Source organism: Musa acuminata, chromosome BXJ1-1, assembly GCF_036884655.1.
Source record: "Musa acuminata AAA Group cultivar baxijiao chromosome BXJ1-1, Cavendish_Baxijiao_AAA, whole genome shotgun sequence".
In the NCBI taxonomy this organism is placed as follows: domain Eukaryota; kingdom Viridiplantae; phylum Streptophyta; class Magnoliopsida; order Zingiberales; family Musaceae; genus Musa; species Musa acuminata.
Genome location: NC_088327.1, coordinates 14,871,691 through 14,892,525, shown reverse-complemented (window position 1 = coordinate 14,892,525; position 20,835 = coordinate 14,871,691). Strand labels below are relative to the sequence as shown.

General features: G+C 35.3%; 1 protein-coding gene across 2 annotated transcripts; it reads right to left on the bottom strand.

Annotated features, from left to right (window-relative positions):
• Window positions 1-2,205: 2,205 nt before the first annotated feature.
• LOC135675877 (calcium-transporting ATPase 5, plasma membrane-type-like) lies at window positions 2,206-18,586 on the bottom strand. Of its 2 annotated transcripts, XM_065186497.1 has the most exons (35): window positions 18,429-18,586; window positions 18,094-18,310; window positions 16,504-16,620; window positions 16,382-16,424; window positions 15,850-15,959; window positions 15,632-15,763; window positions 15,460-15,549; window positions 14,930-14,999; window positions 13,716-13,786; window positions 13,545-13,628; window positions 13,380-13,457; window positions 12,838-12,909; window positions 11,565-11,648; window positions 11,402-11,484; window positions 11,221-11,329; window positions 11,039-11,094; window positions 10,906-10,948; window positions 10,742-10,825; window positions 10,488-10,625; window positions 9,152-9,214; window positions 8,969-9,067; window positions 8,650-8,760; window positions 8,412-8,579; window positions 7,704-7,763; window positions 7,078-7,239; window positions 5,890-6,006; window positions 5,718-5,816; window positions 5,443-5,580; window positions 4,953-5,053; window positions 3,749-3,794; window positions 3,503-3,637; window positions 3,306-3,413; window positions 3,118-3,209; window positions 2,791-2,885; window positions 2,206-2,674 (listed from the first exon to the last, which is right to left on the bottom strand). In XM_065186497.1, exons 2-35 carry the CDS (start codon window positions 18,253-18,255, stop codon window positions 2,607-2,609), a joined length of 3,288 nt encoding a protein of 1,095 aa, XP_065042569.1. In that variant the 5' UTR covers window positions 18,256-18,310; window positions 18,429-18,586; the 3' UTR covers window positions 2,206-2,606. The 2 variants fall into 2 exon arrangements, with proteins under 2 accessions (XP_065042569.1, XP_065042561.1); XM_065186489.1 differs by having other exon boundaries at window positions 18,094-18,579.
• Window positions 18,587-20,835: the final 2,249 nt, after the last annotated feature.

Genomic DNA, 20,835 nt, shown 5'->3' with positions numbered 1-20,835 from the left:
CTAAGTAGACATTGTTTTAATACTTTTATTTCCCACTTATCTCCTTGATATTTTGATCATTAAACTTTAAAAAAAAATTATATTAGAATTTCTATAATTACGAAAGTGATATATCTAGTTTCATTTACCTTAACGTCATTGATTTTACTAACGGAAGTAAAAAACGATGGATAAAATGATAATTTTAATATTTAGGTTACGTTTTTATCGTCATCCATCGTCATAAAAAATGTATTAGGATGTTGAAATTATCCTTTTGTCCATCATTTTCATACTTCCATCGATCAAATCGATGATGCTAGGATAAAAAGAATTAAATGTTTCATCTTTATATCAATATAAATTTATTAAGTATATAAATGCGGATGATAAAGAAGTCTAACAATAAAAGGTAATTAATAATTAGTCCCCAATCTGATATATTAGATTAAACCCTAGTTTTCACATGCATATGTTACTATTTTGATCCTAGTTATGAAATTAGTGAGTAGATATGTTGAAGGTTTGACCATGAAACACCATCAAATTATGGAGACAAAAAAGTGTTAGTCTATAAAGGATGACTGACTCCAATTAAGATAAATTGGCCATATTTATGCCTAACTAAAGACTAACCATAGCAGACTAATTTATGATTATAATGAGGGGCAATCAATCAACATGGTTTAGTTGAGATAGCAAGATCCATCTAATTTAGCTTAGGTCATGACCATATAGGCCAATTGACTTATTAAATTGGAAACCAGACAATATGCAAATCCCTTTCATGTCAAACGTGTGTTGCATCAAAGAATGAAAAGAAAATTTTTAGTAAGGACTACTTCAAATTTTTAGTAAGAAAATTAGTCGCCATGTTTGATTACTTTTAGATGTCATCAGCTTTGTAGAAGTGAGTTCAAAACTGGCGTGTCGATTTGCAAGATGATTTCTTTCGATGATTCAAAATTGGCATTCTTCCAAGATGATGCTCGTCGGAATTGAGTATGAAGTTTCAGATAGGAATGTGACAAGAGCTTGTGAAAAGCACAGAAACTCTTTTCTATTCCCCCTCGCAAAGAAGACAAAAAGGATGGGATTCTATAGTAACGAAAAAGAAAAGAAAAGACATTATTATAACCTACGTGATGTCAAGGGATGATAAGATTGTGCCTTAAATTAGTTGAGCTGCTTTTTGGAGATTGCAAAAATAATTAGGGAAAAAGAAATCTCTCTCTCTCTCTCTTAGAATGCAAAAGAAAGGCATTTCATATCCAGCATCATTCTCTCTCTCCCTCTCTCTATTGGATTGTGCTAGTTGAGCTGAATCATTGGTTCAAAATGCTTAACTTCAGGTTAACAATAAGATATCATCAAAATTTTATAATATAATCTAATTCTTAATCCACTTTCAATATGCAATTAAATTAGATGATCATTCTGAGTGAGTTAAGTATAATCATCATCTTTAGTTGCTAACGAAGAAGTATTCTATTCAATTATATTGTGTGAACCCGAGATACCCATTGAAGCGATAATAGTAGACCACATGAAGTTACGAGAAAACCAATCCTTTGTCGACTTGGCCAAATAAGCTAAGTTTATAGCTGAGCTGAGTTAAATCTAATGGATACGGCTTTATTTAACCTAACCTATGGTCAATTCCTACTTGCTTTTGCTTTGCTTGTCCAAATTCTAATCACTCAACTTTCTCGAGCCGAGAGATGATGATGTGAGTTACTGGGCAAGTGTTTGCTTTTAGGAAGATAAAAAAGATGGTTTGAATGCACATGGTGGAGGATTTATTTGACCGCTAGCTTCCACCGGATAAAGAAAAGGGAGCAACTTGATGGTATTAATGTGATGGGATTTGGACTGCCTTAAAGCTTAGCTTAGTGGAACCTAATGAAAAGTCAAATAAAACTGCATTGTTTAGACAACAAGAACAAGTCCATACTATGGTACCTGCTCATACAACTTTTTTGTACAGCCGAGGACATTTGACTTCCAATCTGTACAAGCAGCTGGACAAGTGCCTCGAACCAATCATGCATGTTCGTGGTGCATACTATTGCGGTCTTGCTCAAAGTTATCTTCAACATTAGACTTTAGGAAGTCAAGGAATTATGGTACACAAGAAAGTTTCAAAGCACCTCCATTTACTAACTTAAGTTACTCGATACGGCGTACGACACCACATCTTGTATAAGATTAATCAGAAGCATGAGATTTCACCACTGAACGTATTGATTTTTTTCTTTTTACATCGAGTAAACTCGAGCCATGTCCATTAAACTCGAGTATGAAAAGGGTAAGAAAAATTCTAAAATCTCTAAGAAGATTGCGTTAGTACTGTGCAAAAAAAATAATAATAACCGGCATCTTGAAACTTGGATGGAAGGCCAATCTCGAGACTGCCATTAACACTGTTGTTTCTGGATCACAGCGGTCAGATTCATCAAAACTATCCCCCCATTACGGGCATCAGAGTGAATCAAGTCTTCTTGGCTGAGCTAAAGCATATGTGATTCATCCTATAAAATAATCCAACACATCTCCTTATGTATATAGCGAGACTGGTAATTTTGATGAGAGAAAGAGCAGTGACACCAGCGAGTATCCTGCGGTATTCAAGATCCATTCACTTGTGGCAGAGCACCCGAGCCTGCCTCCTGCTGCTGCGGCTGCTGCTGGTCATCTGCAAGGCAGAGTTTGTGTCAGCCATGGAGGAACCCAACCAAACGGCTCCACTAGGAAAAACTGGTAACAATCACGCCCTTAGAATAGCAAATAGTACACTGAACATGAGTATACCTCTCTTCCCACAGCAGTTGAAACATCGACCAAAATACTCCTCGAAAGGCATCTTGGGTACTGGGAGAAGCTTTCCAACAAAAGCCAAAGGCCAACTGAAAAGACAACCACAGGAATATGTTGAACAAATATCTTTCATAAAAGCTCCATAAACCAGACTCTCTGTTCCAGAGATGCGGTAGCCATCAAAGTAGAACAGTGAGGTCAGTCAGGCTATTAAAGCACATTGCACATGCAGAAGCCATCATAAGCTTGCATTAAGACTTAACTAGGCCCAATGTCAAAAGAAAATTTTATTGAGCCAAACCTGCAGTAAGCAAAACTCACCTTATAAAAGCAATTGCAATTGAAACCACCCACAACTTCCAATTAAGCCTTACAGTTGAAGTAAACTTTCCAAGGAACTCGATAATCAAAACCTATGAAAACACCCATTATTAAGTAAATGGCACCGCGAACACAAACACAAAAGCGAGCAAGATGTATATATCCGAAATGTTTGACCCTCAAACTACCTGAAGCAAAACAGTTATGCCTACTATCACCATGAAGAGACGATTAGTAGTGACTCCATGGAATACATTCCGTTCATCTGGTTTTCGGGCATTGAACTCATTGAATATCTGAAAGGAAGATTCTGATCATTTACCCAGAAACCATCATTTGAATAGATTGATATGAATATAGCATTTCGTAACACAACCGGACTTACCTGACATAGTACAAAGGTATTAAATATAAATGTGTTCTTCACTTTATCTGCATGTGCTCTTGTTTCATTCTTCAAATGCAGAATACTCCTACCACCAAAGTTGAGCACAAGGAGAACTGTAACTTGATATAAAGCCTGGCAATTTGATCATATGAAATCAAATGAAGCCCATAATATTAGATGGAATGAGGATTAACTTTAAAGAACAAGTATGGGTCAAAATCAGCATAAGTGGAGATTGGTAACCTGAAATATGAGATTTCTCCACATGATATTTGTAATAAGTGGTTCCCTGAAAGACAGGCAAAGGATTCAGGGGGAAGAAACAATACTTTGCCTGATCTACATGACAAGACTTAAAGAAAGTACTTTCTAGCATTATGATAACAAATGCAAAAAATGACTCAAAGAGAGGCCCAGAATTTAAATTTTTTCATAAAATCATGAAATGAATGAAATTCTTAAAATATGGATATGGAGAACTATAGACAAAATACAACTTGAACAAGAAGGGAAGAATTACAAGTAGAAGCATAGGCCACTTAGGTTCATAGGGGAAAGTGCCTCAAAACCTTTCTTTTTTGCATATATCTTCCCCTTATTTGCAAAAGTCACCTAAATTATCAATTGGGTAGATTATAGTCATGCTATTTATTCTCCTAAAGCCAATTAGGTATGAGAAGAGGACATTTAAATCATAAATATGCATGTTATCAAATGATTAGTATTATTAGCCTATATGTGTTTTATGTCAAATGTAGAGGATCAAAGATGATTTCATGCCGAGGATTCTTCTCCCTGCGCGGATGCGAAGTCGCCAACAGACAAGGGAGAGCGGAGCTGATCTCCAGGTTCTTCTCTTCTTCTCCCTTTTCTTTCTTCCCCTTCTCCCTCTTCTTTCTTCTCCTTCAATCACCGCCCGATTTAGGATGACAACAGGGCGGAAACAGCCCAATCGACGGTGTACCACCTGGTACGACAGTATCATTCGAAATTAAAATCCTTGCTCTACACCCTTGACGACCACGTTTAGTCCTTCACAAGCATGAAATCCTATCCTTGCTTTTCCTTTTACCTGTTTATCTACTTAAACACTCACAAAGTCTTGAATTTAGTTGTTCTAAGGATCCTGTAGTGTGAACTGCCTTAAGTACCATCAGAATGACAGCATGGCCATTTCCAATGTCAACATTGAAAATTTTATATGCCAATGCTATTACAAATATAATATGACTATGGATTCTCATCCTTCTTACAAACCAGCCTACCACTTAATTCATGCTTAATCACCAGCATCATGCATAAATTTTTCCAAGTTAATAAAAACTAAAGCATGAATACATGAAGGCACAAAAAGAATCTAGAAATTAAAATTACTAATATATGATAGAAACAAGCATGCAGGGCCACAGAAACTTTCAAGTGTTTTGTAAATGGAAGAGACTATGACCTCCGCCCCACGGGGGTTCTATCCATAAGGTGGTCAGTTGGTGGTTCAGTTGCCAATGCCAGTGCTCCAAGTGTGTCCATGATGAGGTTGACCCACAGAAGCTGTTTGAACAAATAAGCGGTAAGGCTCTATATGACACAACACCAAGGAAGATTAAAGAGTACAGCTAGCAATCTTGCAAAAGTGCAGCCTAAATGACTTATATGTGCAAAACAAAATTGTGATTTTTGCATATATCCCATTTTAATAGGATAAGAAAGAAGAAAAACATGTCAACCATGTACCATCATTTAAGCATTGCAATTTAAGTCAGCATTATCTTCTATTTTATCAATGACAAAATTTTGCAACTTGACAAGCATCATGTCTTTGTTATATTAGAAGCCCAAAGCTCGAGTGCCCAACTAATAGGTGTTGCCATATTAATTTTGATTGGTGATCATGAACTTTTACTTAAACTAGATTATTAAGTGGATGAAGATCATCCAACCTGGACAGCATTTAAAGGAACGTTGCCAGAGGAGACAGCAGCAACAACATTAATAATAAGTGCTGCAACGTTGACAGTCAGCTGGAACTGGATAAATTTTTGGATATTTGCATACACAGAACGACCCCAACGGACAACCTGGAACAGCAGGGTAAAGAAAAAGGGAAGAGAAAAAAACAAAGAAATCATATCAGTCAATGTGGAACAACATAAGCTTAAGCTGAGGCAAGATTTCACTTAATTTAGCATTACCGTAAAGATAAACACACAAGTACCTTTACAACCGATGCAAAGTTGTCGTCAAGGATAATGATGTCTGAGCTTTCTTTAGCTACTTCGGTTCCCTGAATGCCCATAGAAAGACCAATATCTGCCTGCAAACCAGAAACATCAAGAATAAGTGATCATACAAGACGACCTGAACACCTCAGAGACATGAATAAAGACCTCATGCAATGCAGGAGCATCGTTAGTGCCATCCCCTGTTACAGCAACAACATGACCTCTTTTCCTCAATGCTTGAACAAGCAGCAGTTTGTCACTAGGAGAAGACCTCCCCATCACCTGTAAAGAAATCAGGTTTAGGTAAATAACCATTTGACAGGTAATGTAATGATATTTAAGACTGATAGCAGGAAGCAGCAGTGTCTTGTTCAATGAGAAGCAATAGGCACAACATATCAAATCAAATCATCGAATGTAAACTAAAGTAGATCAGGAATGTTTCAAAGGAGAAGAATTACAGAGATATTGAAGCATCTGAAGCAAAGATCCTAGTAAAGATTGAGAAAACATTTGTATATAACTAATCTGATAAATCATTGAATTACAGGATGAGTTCTACAGTTAACATCTATTTAGTAAAAGTATTGACATGCTACAGAGATTCACATTATGCCATTTCCATGTGGTAATTATGTATAACATAAAACATTTTACATGTTTAAACATCCAACTAAATTATGATTGCAGCACTAGATGAGCACAATATGAAAACAATATGCTTTATATAAGTTAACACAAATAAGGATACAGACAGACAATTGCTTGTAATGCTTGAAACACTTCGAATAGATTTAAGAAATATCATTGTGTGTACAGTTACGACAAATTGGCATGCTATGTCTAAAATTGCCAAGCAAGAAGAAGCCTCAAATGTTTAGGTTTGTCTTATTTATATGTACACAATTAACAATAACAAATTAGTAGCCTTAAACATAACCTTGATTAGTAACTATAAGTGAGCAAAAGGCTCACATAATATGAAATAGCTTAGAAAGTCAATCATTCTAAAACAGGAATAAGTTAAATGAGGATGAAATTGTCCCAGTTTTTGTTGGCTATGAAAAGAAAAAAAAAAGTAAAAAGTAAAAACAAACGTAACCCTACAAAGATTTGCACAGAAGGACTGGGGACGTGAATTATGAAGCATCTTAAGATAATCTGAGAAATGGAATTGAAAAAAAATATATAGGGAGAAAAGCCTAACTTTGTTTCCTTAGATTAGTAACAATTAGTCCCATACAATGAAGGGGTTTAATAAAAACAGATTCTCTATTTTGTTACCCTACCATTCTCTGAGGAAACACAAGGCAAACAATCATAAGCATTAGTAAAAAAGAATATTTAACTTACAGTTATTTTTTCAGCAATCGCATCTCTTTCTGCATCAGTCTTGGTCCGAAATGTTTTTCCCTCTATAAGAACTGGCTCTTGTGCATTGGCATCCCCAAGTATCCCACACTCCAAGGCTATAGCTTTAGCAGTCCGAAGATTATCTCCAGTAACCATGCGGACCTATCATACACAAATGGAAATTCAAAGTCGAAATTATGAACAATTCAATTTAAAAAACAAGGTGGGTCCCATACAACTTTCTGGATGATCAAAGATTATATGCATAGATAGAATTGAGACCATTGAAAAATGAAGCAAAAGTTTGTCTACTTTTGTCAATGTAAAGAGCAACCCTGTAAAATGTCAGTTACCTAGTAATATATGAGAACAAATATCATCATTATCAGTCATAGAAACCGATTTTATATTTACAACTAGTACTCTAGTCCATTGAGGTCAAAGATTTTTTATGGAATAAAGCACCAGTTATGGAGCCAGTACCATGCGTGTGACCAGCATTAATAATTGCACAGAATAATACACACACTGGTAAACCATGGCAATGGGCAACTGGCATGGGCACATCATGCCACCCTTGAAATTTAATTAAATTACAATGCACGATAAAGAATAACTGGAAGTACCTTGATACCAGCATGGGTACACAAGTCTACAGCCGCTTTGACACCAGGTCGACAAGGATCCTGAAGTTGTCAAAAGAAGTTAAAAAAATACAATCAGTTTCTAAAAGAAATAAATGATATAAGAGGTCAAATGCATGTTAGCATTTCCTATGCCACCGAAGATGGATGGTTAGCTGTAATAAGCTAGAATTTGAGATAGAACGGGTATTGAGAAGCCAAATAAATAATATCACAATGACCAATTAATTCACTATAAAGTAAGGATGCCAATATAATAGCCTAATCAGTTGGGAAAATTCTTGATTTGTAATAAAATTTGGATCAGGTTGATACAAGAGATGTTTTAATGATTAAATGTCATATAACCAGTATCAAAAGCTCCAAAGATATAATATGCAAAAAAATAATTTCAATATTACCAACATAACAGAAACAATTGCACAAAATTTGCAATCCCTATAAAGATCACATCACACAGGTTGTCCATTCGATGTGATTTTCTGTCTGGTTCATTGTATAACTTCAAAATTATATTTTTTTTAGCTACCCAAGAACTTCTTTCTTCATAAGCATATAATCTAAACAAATGAGAAAAGAACATCTGAAGTACTGCCATAAGCATAAAATCTACAGACATATTGCCAATATCAGCAAGTGGGACCCCCAGTAATATCTGAAGTACTGCCATAAGCATTTTATGATATGCACCTTAATCCCTACAATAGCAAGCAGAATCAGGTCATCCTCAGGCAACTGCCAGCTATCTCTCTGTTCCTCGTTTGGGACCCTCTCCAATTCATATAACCTGTATGCAAAAGCAATGCAACGAAGGCTAGCTGCTGCCATGTCTTCAATTGTTTTCTTGAATTCACTAAACTGCAATGACAAGATGAATTAAAATATGCGTTACTTGTAAATATGGAAGGCAAGAACTTGACTTCATTACCTTGTCTGATGTCAACGGCTGCTTGAAGCCATCTGCATCAAGCCAACTAGTACATGAGGCCAGGACAATCTCAGCAGCACCTTTCCAGTGCACATGAATGTCATCACCTCCCTACGACAAGTAGAAAGGAACCCATGAGAATAAAACTTGCAATCTTGAAATTACTCATAAATTATTTTTAAATTATACACTGCAGATAAATGCATGTAGGAAAAAGGATCTATTTTAGAACTCTCCAGCATAAAGAAAAGAACTCACAAATCATTCTTAACAGGTGCACTATCAATCCTGTATTTCTATTAGTGATAAACGTCAATACCTGATACACTGCTACACCACCACGTTTTTTGTCAGAGTTGAAAGGAAATACATGAGCAATTGAAGATTTTGATCTTGCATCATCAAATATCATTCCCAGCTTTGGAAAATGAGCAGCAAGTCAGCAACTGATGAGAAAATAGCTAAAAAAGGAAAATAACAGCATATACAAGAACCAAGATACCTTAACACCCCAAGAGAGGATGGCCTTTTCGGTAGGTGAGCCAGTGACATCAACAACACCAGTCTGTCAACAGACGATCTAGTCAAAAACTTACATGTTGTAAAGCAGTGTTTTTATTGAATACATCCAGCAAAAAAATCAGAAAAAAAACACAAAAAAGAGACCAAACATCTCATTGTCTGGGGGTAAAAAATGGCATCTACAGACATTGAGAAGGTAGCCAAAGAACAAATGAGATGCTTGAGAAACAAAGTGCCATCCTTTAAACAAAAGTGATGTCTGAAGTAACTCGCTACATTAGTTGTGAAATTCAAGAAAAAAATGTTATCCAAATAGTTGCACTCGATGAAGGGTTAGACAGAAGGCTCCAATATAATTACATTAACATCCAGGTCAATCATCAGGAAGAAAAAAAATATGCTGCTATCACCAAATTGTTGAAAGCTTGAGTCTACCCAATTTACAAGCTATTTTCTTCCTCGTCCATTTCTAGAATTCACAAGCAAAGGCCAAAATTTTTTTTTCATATTAGGGTCCTGTATCTACTTCCATTGAATTCCACTGTGATTACACATAATTCTAATAGATGATGTCTCATCCTTGACCACCCAGTAATTGGCTCATTAACTACTAAAAATTGAACATTTAAGTAATGAGATTCTTGTACACACACTACTCTGGAAGCAGATGATATAGTAAGTTTATAGTTGGTCCAACAGCTGGGTTGATATCATCATTTTTTTTCAAGAAAAGCACCATGGCTTCTTCCAGTGCATCAATATTGCAAGCGATGTTTCTATTTCTTGTGTTTTGACATGTATCAAGCCAAATCCATGAGTCATGACATCATTCCATATCTCCAATAACCACTGCTACAAAGCAGAATCTATGAGCAGTACAAGGATTCATGAATGGTTCATGATGAAGTTTAGATGCTTCTAAAATTGTTAATTATGGATTCAAGCACTTGAACAGCAATTAAACACCATGATAATACAGCTGGATGATTATTTTGGTTCATTCTATTTTGCCTGGAGGAATGTCCAAGTGGAACAAGTAGTGCCTGCTAAAGTGCTAAAGAAATTTGAAGTAATGAGCTCTCGTGTCCCTTCGTTTAGTCACCTAATGACAGCAACTATTCCAACAAGACCATCAAAATACAATCTTTCTAGGAATCAATTGGTACCCACAAGTTGGTTTACACATCAAATTAGTCTGAAGAAATGAAAAGGATAACATAACACTTAGTAAGTCTCGATAAAAAAACTCCATTTTAAACTTCTAACATAGCAAACAAGGACAGAACACTTGATCACACCAAAAGAAAGTCGTTTACCTCTAGCACAAAAACACTGCCAGTTGTGTTCTGAGCGATTCCCTCAATTAGAAGAGTGGATGCAGTAGAAGATAACAGCTCAGGATTGTCTGGAGGATCTATCTTCCTTCCACCAACATAAGCCTCCACAACAGTCATCTAAAATGTTAAAACTATACTAAGAATCGAATGGCATTAACCGTTTCAATCACTTCATGCAGTTACTGATTATACATAATGAAAGACTAAGTCTATGAGAAAGCTGACTGGCAAACCTGATTCAAAGTCAAGGTTCCAGTCTTGTCACTACAAATGGTTGTAGCTGAACCCATAGTTTCACACGCTGAAAGCCTACGTACCTGCGAATGATCAACTTAGAACTAACTAGCGTACTTGCGCATGTAACAGTTTTGCAATCATGCATAATACAGACACTTACCAGAGCCTTGTCCGCCATCATCTTACGCATTGAGTAAGCCAGGCTGATATACTCGAAGAAATAAATCAAATGTGGAAATAATGAAAATACAATATATATTATGCAAGACGTAAGAAGGGTTATGCATATTTACGTCAATGTAACAGCCAAAGGAAGTCCCTCAGGTACCGCAACAACCACGATTGTCACCTACTCAAGTTCAATAGCAACGGATGATATAGCTCACAAAAGCAAAGAGATGAAGAAATGAAAGGGAGTAAAATACAAGATGGGTTTAAATAAAATTTAATAATATTGACATTACAAAATACATACTGCAACTGTCAAGATCTTAATGGCTCCATTAATAGCAGTCTTTGTACCCGTTTGTCCCTTTATAAATTGAACTGAACCATCAGGATTCGTTGTATGCCCAGTAAAGTATCTGAAAAGATTTCAAATAGAGATTAAGATTTGCAAATATTGTAACCAAACTGTAAAACAAAATATTACTTGCCTCGCCAAAAGGACTACGAGAACAGCAGCAGCTACAGTTAGCCCCACCATGCCAATGAGAGTAGCAACGCCATTCAACCGTACCTATTCCAAACAAAAGGATTTGAAAAATAAAAAATGCATAATTTTGAAATTACATGATAAAGAATGCATGTGAAACAAACCTGCAGTGGAGTTTCTTCACCAGTATCCTCTGATATACTGGCCATTAACAAGCCCCATTCAGTATTTATCCCAACTGCAGTTACCTGAAGGCAACAAAATTAAGTATATACTTCAGGTACCATGCTAATAATAAATTTCTAATTTATGTGAAATCAGACCATCTAAATATATTGACAAAAGTTGAAATATTTTAATAAGTTTGAATTGAACATAAAAACCAAGTATAGTTGTTATCAGTTGATAGAAGAGACTCAGCAAAAGCTTTACCAAAGCAAAAAAACCTTGTGCATTAGATTGGTGCCAAATTTCAAAATGTTGCATCATACTATCTTTTAAGCACTAAAATTCATAAACCCTTATCCACTGGAGTTTCCCTGGAGTTCAACCTCTAAGACTACCCGGGGCTTGTAATAAAACTTAGTTTCTCAAAAACCACAAGTATCTATTTCATTTAGTGACATATTCTATCCTACTTGTCCATATATCTCCTTTTTGTTATGATGCCAAATCTTATAAAACAATGCAGGAACATCTTCAACAAACAAAATATGGCTTGAAACAAAGTTCCTTTAGATAATTGAAAATCTATCTCATGAATATTCATCTTGATCAGCTAGATGACAAGAAAGACATCAAATCATAGATGTATCAACTGGAAAAAAAAGCTTAAATGTTGATTGTATTATAACCAGACCTCTCATACAAGAAATTGACATGAATGCAAAAGGGCTTAATCTCGCGTACAGAATAAACTATCCCTGCTTGCTACAATCTCTTTTTTTCAACCCACAAGAAAAACGAAAATGGTTGACAAGACTCCCGACTCCATAAGTTTAAAGAAACCACCAACAGGGATTGCCCATTGCAAACAGAAGAAAAAAAATCGTTTTATCAAGGAGATTCATCTCTCTCTTTCACCTTCACTAAAGTCAAACATGTACAATATATTTCACTAACTCATTAATTCAAGAAAGTGATGTGAAAGCTTATGCAGCTGTTTGTCTTTAGAAAACATAATTCACAATAGATGAAATACACAAGTTAATGATCCGACAAAAATGAAAAGAAATGAAGCAATTTAATTTATTTGGCAGTCATTACTAAAACAAGTTAAAGCAACAAACAAAATGGAGCTTGTACAAACAAAATACACAAGTTAAAGCAACAAACAAAAGCAACAAACAATTTAATTTATCATCTCTCAAAGTACACCAACGTAATGATCTGAAAGAGAAGAAAAATCCAAAAGGAATCAACAAACAAAATACTTACCAACATATCACCATAACCATCAGCAACCTTGCATCCGGACATTAAGAATGGAGCTTTTTGATCTTTGTGGACCTGCAACAAAGTGCCATGTTATTGCAACAAAAATATAGTATTGAGGAACCATCCCCAAGAAAAATAAGATAAACAAGTAGACACATTCAGATTTTTCACAATTACACACACTGTCAACATTTTTCATGGGTTACATTGAAATAGCTTTAAGATGTCAATATCTGACAAAACATTTCTATGAAAGCTATAAACCAAATCTTTTTTACTTAGAATGATTACTCACTACATATTATATATAAATTGCCTTCATCTGTTAGAAAAGAGTTGGCCATTGAACTCATGGTGTTCTAATCTTGTGAAGCCATATGAGAAATATCCATTTAAAAACAAATAACATTAAATGCCTTCTCCAAAAATGTGAGTTGCTTAAAAGGGTTAGAATGATATATCGAAAAATAAATTTCTGAATGCCAGAATATGAAAATAAAAGTTACAACAATGTCAACAAAAAAAGATAAGGAGAAACTTACAATTTTGCTCTCCCCTGTCATACTTGACTCATCAATAGCAAGAGAATGACCAGTTATTACAACCCCATCAGCAGGAACCTAGAAGACATTCATTCATTTTGCCTTTTAACAATGAAAACACAGACAAAACATAGCAAAATAGTATAGTAACTGCAGCACGGCTACCTGATCGCCAATCTTAAGAGGAATGACATCACCAACCACAAGATCAAAAATGGAGACTTTAATTCTTCTACCACTCCTAATTACCTGAGATCATGTGACAACATATTAAGGTAGACGACAATGAAAAAGAACAGAAAAATCCAGAACACTTTCATGGGAACTAGGACTCACCTCCAATCGTATGTTTCGCTTCTCCTCATTCAGATTCTGGAATTGTAGTGACTGTCTATAATCACTGACCGCTGAAGAACACAAAAGAGTAAAAAAGAACAACACTTAAAAGACGCCAATGGATGTTGTTATAAACCCAAAATTGAAATGAACATTTCTCACGTCACAGGCTATTTTGTCTTAAAAGACAACAAGGAACACAACCCATGTTTGCCTCACCACAAAATTAGAGTAAAAAATTTATTACTTAATGATAATGCCTGCAGGGGTTATCATGCTGGATATTTAGCCGCAGCATCTGAATTTCTCTGAGAGGCAAAAGGCACTTACTCCAACGAAAGCCAAAGAACCAAACATCTCAATTATGATATATGACATGAAAGAGAACAATTCTAACAACTGAAATTTAACAATATTTTCTTCAACAGAGGTAGATCAGCAATGATATCATAGAAATAATTACAAAGCATAAAAAATAAGTAATCCTTAAATTCCACTTTAATATTATCTACCATAATTGAGGATTAGCATAATTTAACAGGCTTTGTTGCATTGTTCAAATTTGCCAACAGCACTTATTTCTTCCATAACCAAAAAGAATGGCTCAGACCAAGATGAACATCCCTGTGACAAGCAGGTGCATAAGCATGCAAGCATTTACTTTTTACACAATGTAGAATAAAATTTTCTGCTCATTCCATGTCTATGCAAGTAATGATGATGGCCAAAGATTTTCTGTGCATTCACTAGAACTCAAATTGCCAATAATTCTTAATAAAATTGATCAGCAAACATTAAAGGCTTCTAAACCAGCTTTCTTCACCTGCTCAACTATTAACTGCCAGAAGTTCGTGTTCTTTCATTTACTAAATTTACGTGATGAAATTTTTTCACACACTTAGCAATCTTCAGAAGTTCTCAAAATAATAACTTCAAATTTTCAACAATGTCTCGGGGATAACTTGCTAGCAGTTGTTTCCTATCATTTAGGAAGGCTGAATTGTTTCCTAACATGCTAGCAGTTGTTGCCAGCAATACCTTTAAACCTTGCCATAATGGTACAGGCACTTGCAGATGTGTCATCAGTGCCAACTAAGGACTGAGAGAACTTTTGACAACTGCTGGCTAGCAGCAGTGTGCTGACTGAGACAGCATCATGGCCACATTAGAGGATATAAGACTAAAAGTAACTTAAAACAGCAAGAAAAACATACCTGTGACCACAATAACCAGAATAACAGCAAATGCAATACTTCCACCGTCATACCAACCTTCTTTAATGCCCTGGATGTGTCACAGAATAGAACAAAAAAAAACAAGTGACAAACAAATCAAACAGCATACCTTTAGTGCCCATATTTGTTAGGAGCTTCTTAAGTGCAATTAGTACATTGACTTCTACTAAAAGTGGTTTAAGCAGAAGAAAGGGTTATTGATGCTTGAAGGACACCAGTAAGTGAACACCAAAGTTTTTACCTTCTTAAAAAATGATGTGTTTTGTGAAATAATTTCAACAAAAACTCAATATGAAGCAAGGCCTACGAGAGTTAAAATTTGAGTGTATAGGCCAGGGTAATATTACAGTTTGTGGTGTCATACGATGTCAAATGGTAGCAGCAGGTGGTAAGAAAAGAACAAGGAAAGAGTTATACAGGTAAGAGCCTTTATTCAAGCATTCTATTAGAGGCAAACCTAGGGAAAATTTTCAGTTTTCTAATCCAGCATATGACAAAGTCAACCTTACCTCTGTCTTTATGCCCAGCACCAACGATAAAACTGCGGCTACGATAAGAATGACAAGAGTTAAATCTTGGCAAGCTTCCCAAAGGAAAACCTAAAAGAAGAAGCATAAAAACAAATGTTTAGTTGCCTTGGAAAAATCATGTAATGAATTGTTAAATCACAGCATAACATACCCAAAAACTCCTTCCTTTCTTTCGAGGATAAGTGTTTGACCCAAAAATGTTCCTCCTGTGCAAAATTTCTGCATCATCGCCACTTATTCCTCTATCTATATTGGTATTTAGTAAATCGGAGAGACCTTTAACCTAAAGCAATGGCCGAATGATGACTCAATTGATGTAGCAAAAGATACTCATTAACAAGAACCACTTCCTTAAAAAGAATTACCTACCCCACCATATTCTTGTAGAGATGAGAAATCGTGATCTCTAGTCATTTTAGTAAGCTGCTCCTCTCCAATTCCAAAACCACCAGAAGGAAGTTTTGGTAAAGCAGGAGTGCCTGGATTACGGATGAAAATAAATATATTTGACAAGCGGGAATGAGAACATTTCAGAAAAAGATGATGGAAAGCCAAATAAAATTTTAATAGTGAGTATAAAGAAAAGATCAGAAACTTGAAAATTCTAATTCCAAATAACAGATATTAGACAAACAACTAGAACTACCAAAAAACATGAAGCAAAAAAGGATCAATAATTTGAACAGCAAAGACCATTGGAGGCAAAAGAAGACGGTTGAAGGCAAACTTATTGGAAAGTGCATTCCTCTCCAAAGCACAAATTTATAATTACATAATAAATACTTCAGTCAGTGAAGACCAGCATAAAAACAACCCAAGAAACCCCATTGTCGGTTGCCCATTTTTCTTTTCCTTTTTTTTTTTTACAAGTGACAGTAAAGTTAAGATTGTTACAAGCTACCTGAACTCGCCCTCTCCCCTGCTGCTTTAAAGAGAAATGCTGCCTGAGAAAGTCAAAGATAATTAGCAATATAAGAAAAGTTGATTTATACAATATTTTAAGCCTAGAGCTAGCTGCTATACCCGTATGACTTGAGCATGTGCACGGATCTTACTCCTTATCCGCTCCTTTTCTTCCTCCTTCTTCAAATCCAATGTATATCTAAACCGACGAGAAGCATTCAGCACTAGTACTGCTTGCTGTCCAAACCAGAATAAAATCAAAACCACAATCAGTTAAAGAAACACAATAAATATAATCACAGCATTATGATATTACCTGATGATCAGAAGAAAAAACATGAATCTACAATCCAAAGGTTCCTCAATGATATCTACACAAATGAAGAAACTGTGTGCTTTACCATATTGTCAAATACAAGGAACGAAACATCGGTTCGATCGGTATGGATAGGCTGGTATTTACCGGTCTGAACAGAGACCAGTATCAAACCATATAGATTGGTATAGGTCGGAGTTCAATTTTTCTTATATGTTTTCCGGTGAAATCAAGCACAACAGTTCAACATTATCACCTGATAGATCGGTAACATATTGACCTCAGCATATTGATAAATGCAAAACTCCAAAGCCACTATTCTCAAATTTTTAAGCGTTCATACGGTATGCAAGCATATGGCCCTCAGCATCACAGTAACAGATTCAGTGATCAAGATTAGGGGATACCCAAGTCAGCACAAAAGGATCAGTTTCAGGTTTTAATGCTAACACTGGACTTGTTTATGGTTCACAAGCTCCTAAAACACAAAATACCAAATAAACCCCTTAGTCTGGTCAAAAATCACTGGAGTAGGGGTGAGTTTTTCAACACGGGTGAATGATTCAGAACTCAAAGTTGAAAGTCCTTTAAAATAAAAGAAATCAGAAATGTCAGAAGCCAACCCGTCAATGTGGAGATAAAAAGGTCGTGTGGCTTATTCTCACTGGTATTTCAGGATAAACAAATATTCAGCCAAATACACGACTTCTCCATTTTTTGGACAATATGGCCCAGAGAACTATAGATCTGAGTCCTACTGCAATGAAACATAAATTCATTCATATACAAATAAAATGGTATCCTTTCATACACAAATAAAATAAAAATTATCTTGAAATATAAATTCTCTTGTAAATAAAAATAATTAATGACGACGAAAATTGTATCATATTATATATAATATGGGAAAAACTTTTTAAGACGGCTTATTTTATCATTACTTGGTTTGTTCTCTATTCCATCCACCAGTGTTTGAAATTTCAAACTCCATTTATCTTTGCCTAACTGACCAATCGATATGCCAAGTTGTTAACGATGATAGAAACTCGAACTTCTTTTCTCGCTCCTCTAAATGACCAATCGATGTGTCAAGTTGTTAACGATGCAAACAACCATGGCGAACTCGAAAACATCTACGCATTGGGCAAACCCTCTCGACCTCGATCTATGCACATCAAATCTTCAAGAAATCTTCAATTTCTTGGCGCTCGCTTGGCTTCCAATATTCCCATCTGACGAAGTTCTCACCCTCAAATCACTACAAATATAACCTTGTACTTAATTTCTTCTTCGGCGATGTAAGCTCTGTCATATTCCGATCCGAAAAACAACCACAACCACCGCACGGAGGCGCCTACTCATCAAGAACCGGCTACAGGGTCAAGGAAACCTACCCTCCACCGCCTGAGGCGCTCCACCGACGCGTTCTTGGCAGGGATGTCGAACCAATCGCCGGACGAGCCGTCGCCATCGCCGGAGGCTCGACGGCCGCTGCCGCCGCCGCCGCCGCTTTCCTCATCCCTCTGCCGGACGTACGGGGCGGGCGAGGGGGGCATGCTGTCGTCGCAGGAGAGATGACACCGGGTCGCGCCGAGGGATCACGGTCGCACGCTGAGCATCAAGAAACGAGGGTCTCAGGCGCGAGCGGCAGGCCACCAAGAACCGGCGAGAGTTCCAAGATCAAGAAAAGCAAAGAATGAGCAGGGAACGTAGGGTGGGATAAATACACCTCCCTCTCTCTCTCCCTCTCTTTCGCTGTCTGACGTCTGTAAAAGTTCCCGAGGTGGGGAATACCGCGCAGGCTTCCGCGATGCTTCGCACCTTCTTCTTCTCCTCCTTCCTGTTTTACAGAGTTTCGTACGCTTTGCCCCGCTTTGGCTGCACAGCTCATTTGAGGAGGTCGGTTAGGGAAAGAAAAACAAAATTATATCGAGCATAAATCTCATAATTCCTGATAAAGGAATTATGATATTTATATATATATATATATAAAGAAAATTACGTGACAACTTTAAATATATAAATATATATATATATATACCTTTATAGTTATATAAATACTTTGATCCATTGATGAAGGGCTGACGGGTCAATGAATCCATTGATGATCAAAGACTTTGATCGGATCGATATCCGATTCAGATTTGATATCAATCCTTCTAATTCGTTGCAAACTGAAATAAAATACTAAATACACAAAAACCATTAATTAGATTCTGATTCGTTTGGTCAAACTTCTTCGACCTATGCAGGTTGGATATCCTCCTGCTCGACCCATACATTAACCTAACTCGATAGATCCTTAACGCTAGTCAAACTCTTATTATTATTATTATGATTAGTTATTGTTAATTATTGTTATTATTATTATTATTATCGTTTTTTATTGTTAATATTGTTTATGTCACCGACACCGAATGCTTGGTTCGATTTGCCACATGCCACATCGATCGGGTCGACATTTAGTGGGCTCGTCAACCCTTTTCGATTTCCGAGTTTTGGATTTTTCTTTATATATATATATATATATATACAATTCTTCATTAGTATATATAGGATGTTAAAATCTAAGGGTTTTGTGTTTAGTTTAAGTTTGGAATGCATTTATATTTTTAATATATAGTTAATAAAAAGGTCGGAGTGAAATAATAGATGATAATTTTTTCCTATATTTATGAAATAAAAAAAATTATCCTATGTAACAAATATATATATATATATATAGATAATAAAGACCAAATAATCTCAATAAATCATAAACAGGATTTGATTGTAAGCGTGAAGGTGAGACGTGATTCTTATATGTATTATTTATATGATGAGACTTCGAATTCTCGACTTAAGATAAGTGATTAAGATATATTATCTCGATCATACTAAAATTATAAATGTATAGATCATGTAAAAATAATATAAATATTATTGAAAAACAAGTGATATAATATTATGTCTCCTTAGTTGTTATTATTATTTATAGATGATTAAGATTTTGTATTTTTAAGCTTGCAACTGATTTGATTAAAATTAGGAGTTTATTTTGATCATTTATAAAGTTCTCGAGTAGACCTTACAATATTTTTTATTTTGGTCATCAAAATACTATAACAAACCAATTTTTAATTTTTATAGGTGATGTTGTTCCTAAACTAATATAAATACCTCCTTAAATCATAATATAATATAATATAATAAATGATTTTTAATGTGTTTTGGTTTTATTCAGCTTATTTTTAGCATTTTTAGATAGATTTTATGGTATTTTTATTATGGCGATCAAAACACTATAACTAATTTTGAGTAACAATTTATGTATATTTTGAATTAAGAGTACTATTAGAAAAATAAAAGAGAAGATACTGTTTAGGAAACACATAAAATATATATATTTAAAAAAAAAATTACCTAATAAAAAAGATTGAAGATTTAAGAAAAATAAAAAATGACTGACAACTTTGTTGACAAAAATAAGCCTAATCACTGACTTCTTATGAAAAGGCATTAATATTTTTCTTAACTTTGATTTATATATTTTAATGATTTTATTTTATTTTTTTCTCATCAAATAGAGAATTTGACATATGAACAATTCAATGTCATGTCATCGTTTTATTAGCCTAATATAATAATTCAATGTCATGTCATGAACTTTTGAATTTCTCATATTTTTCATTAAGACAATCGATGTGTAAACTGATTGGTTTATCGACCTGATTTTTTTCTTTCTTATTTATAAATAAAAATAAAAAATTGAAAAAGAAAGAAAAGTTGGCATTAAATCATGTTCAAATTAAGATACTTGGATAATTTGTGATGGTAAACTTTACATGTGTCACAAACCACCAAACACAAGTAGTAAATGTTAGTACCACTTGCATGAAATGATTCTTAATCCTGCTTATACTTTGCTTACCGTCTGTGCTTAGAAAAGAATCACATGGATCCATCATATGATGACGCCATAATCGTGACCATACGGAAAGAGTGTTGATGGTGCCATATTGAAACCCTAAGAGTCTGGATGAAGCTTTGGAGGCCGAATTCCATGGAAAGTATCATCAAAGACTTGTCCTTTATTCCAGGAGAACGCAACAGAAGACTTGCATCTAAAGCGAGTCATTGATTTTATTTTAAGAAGA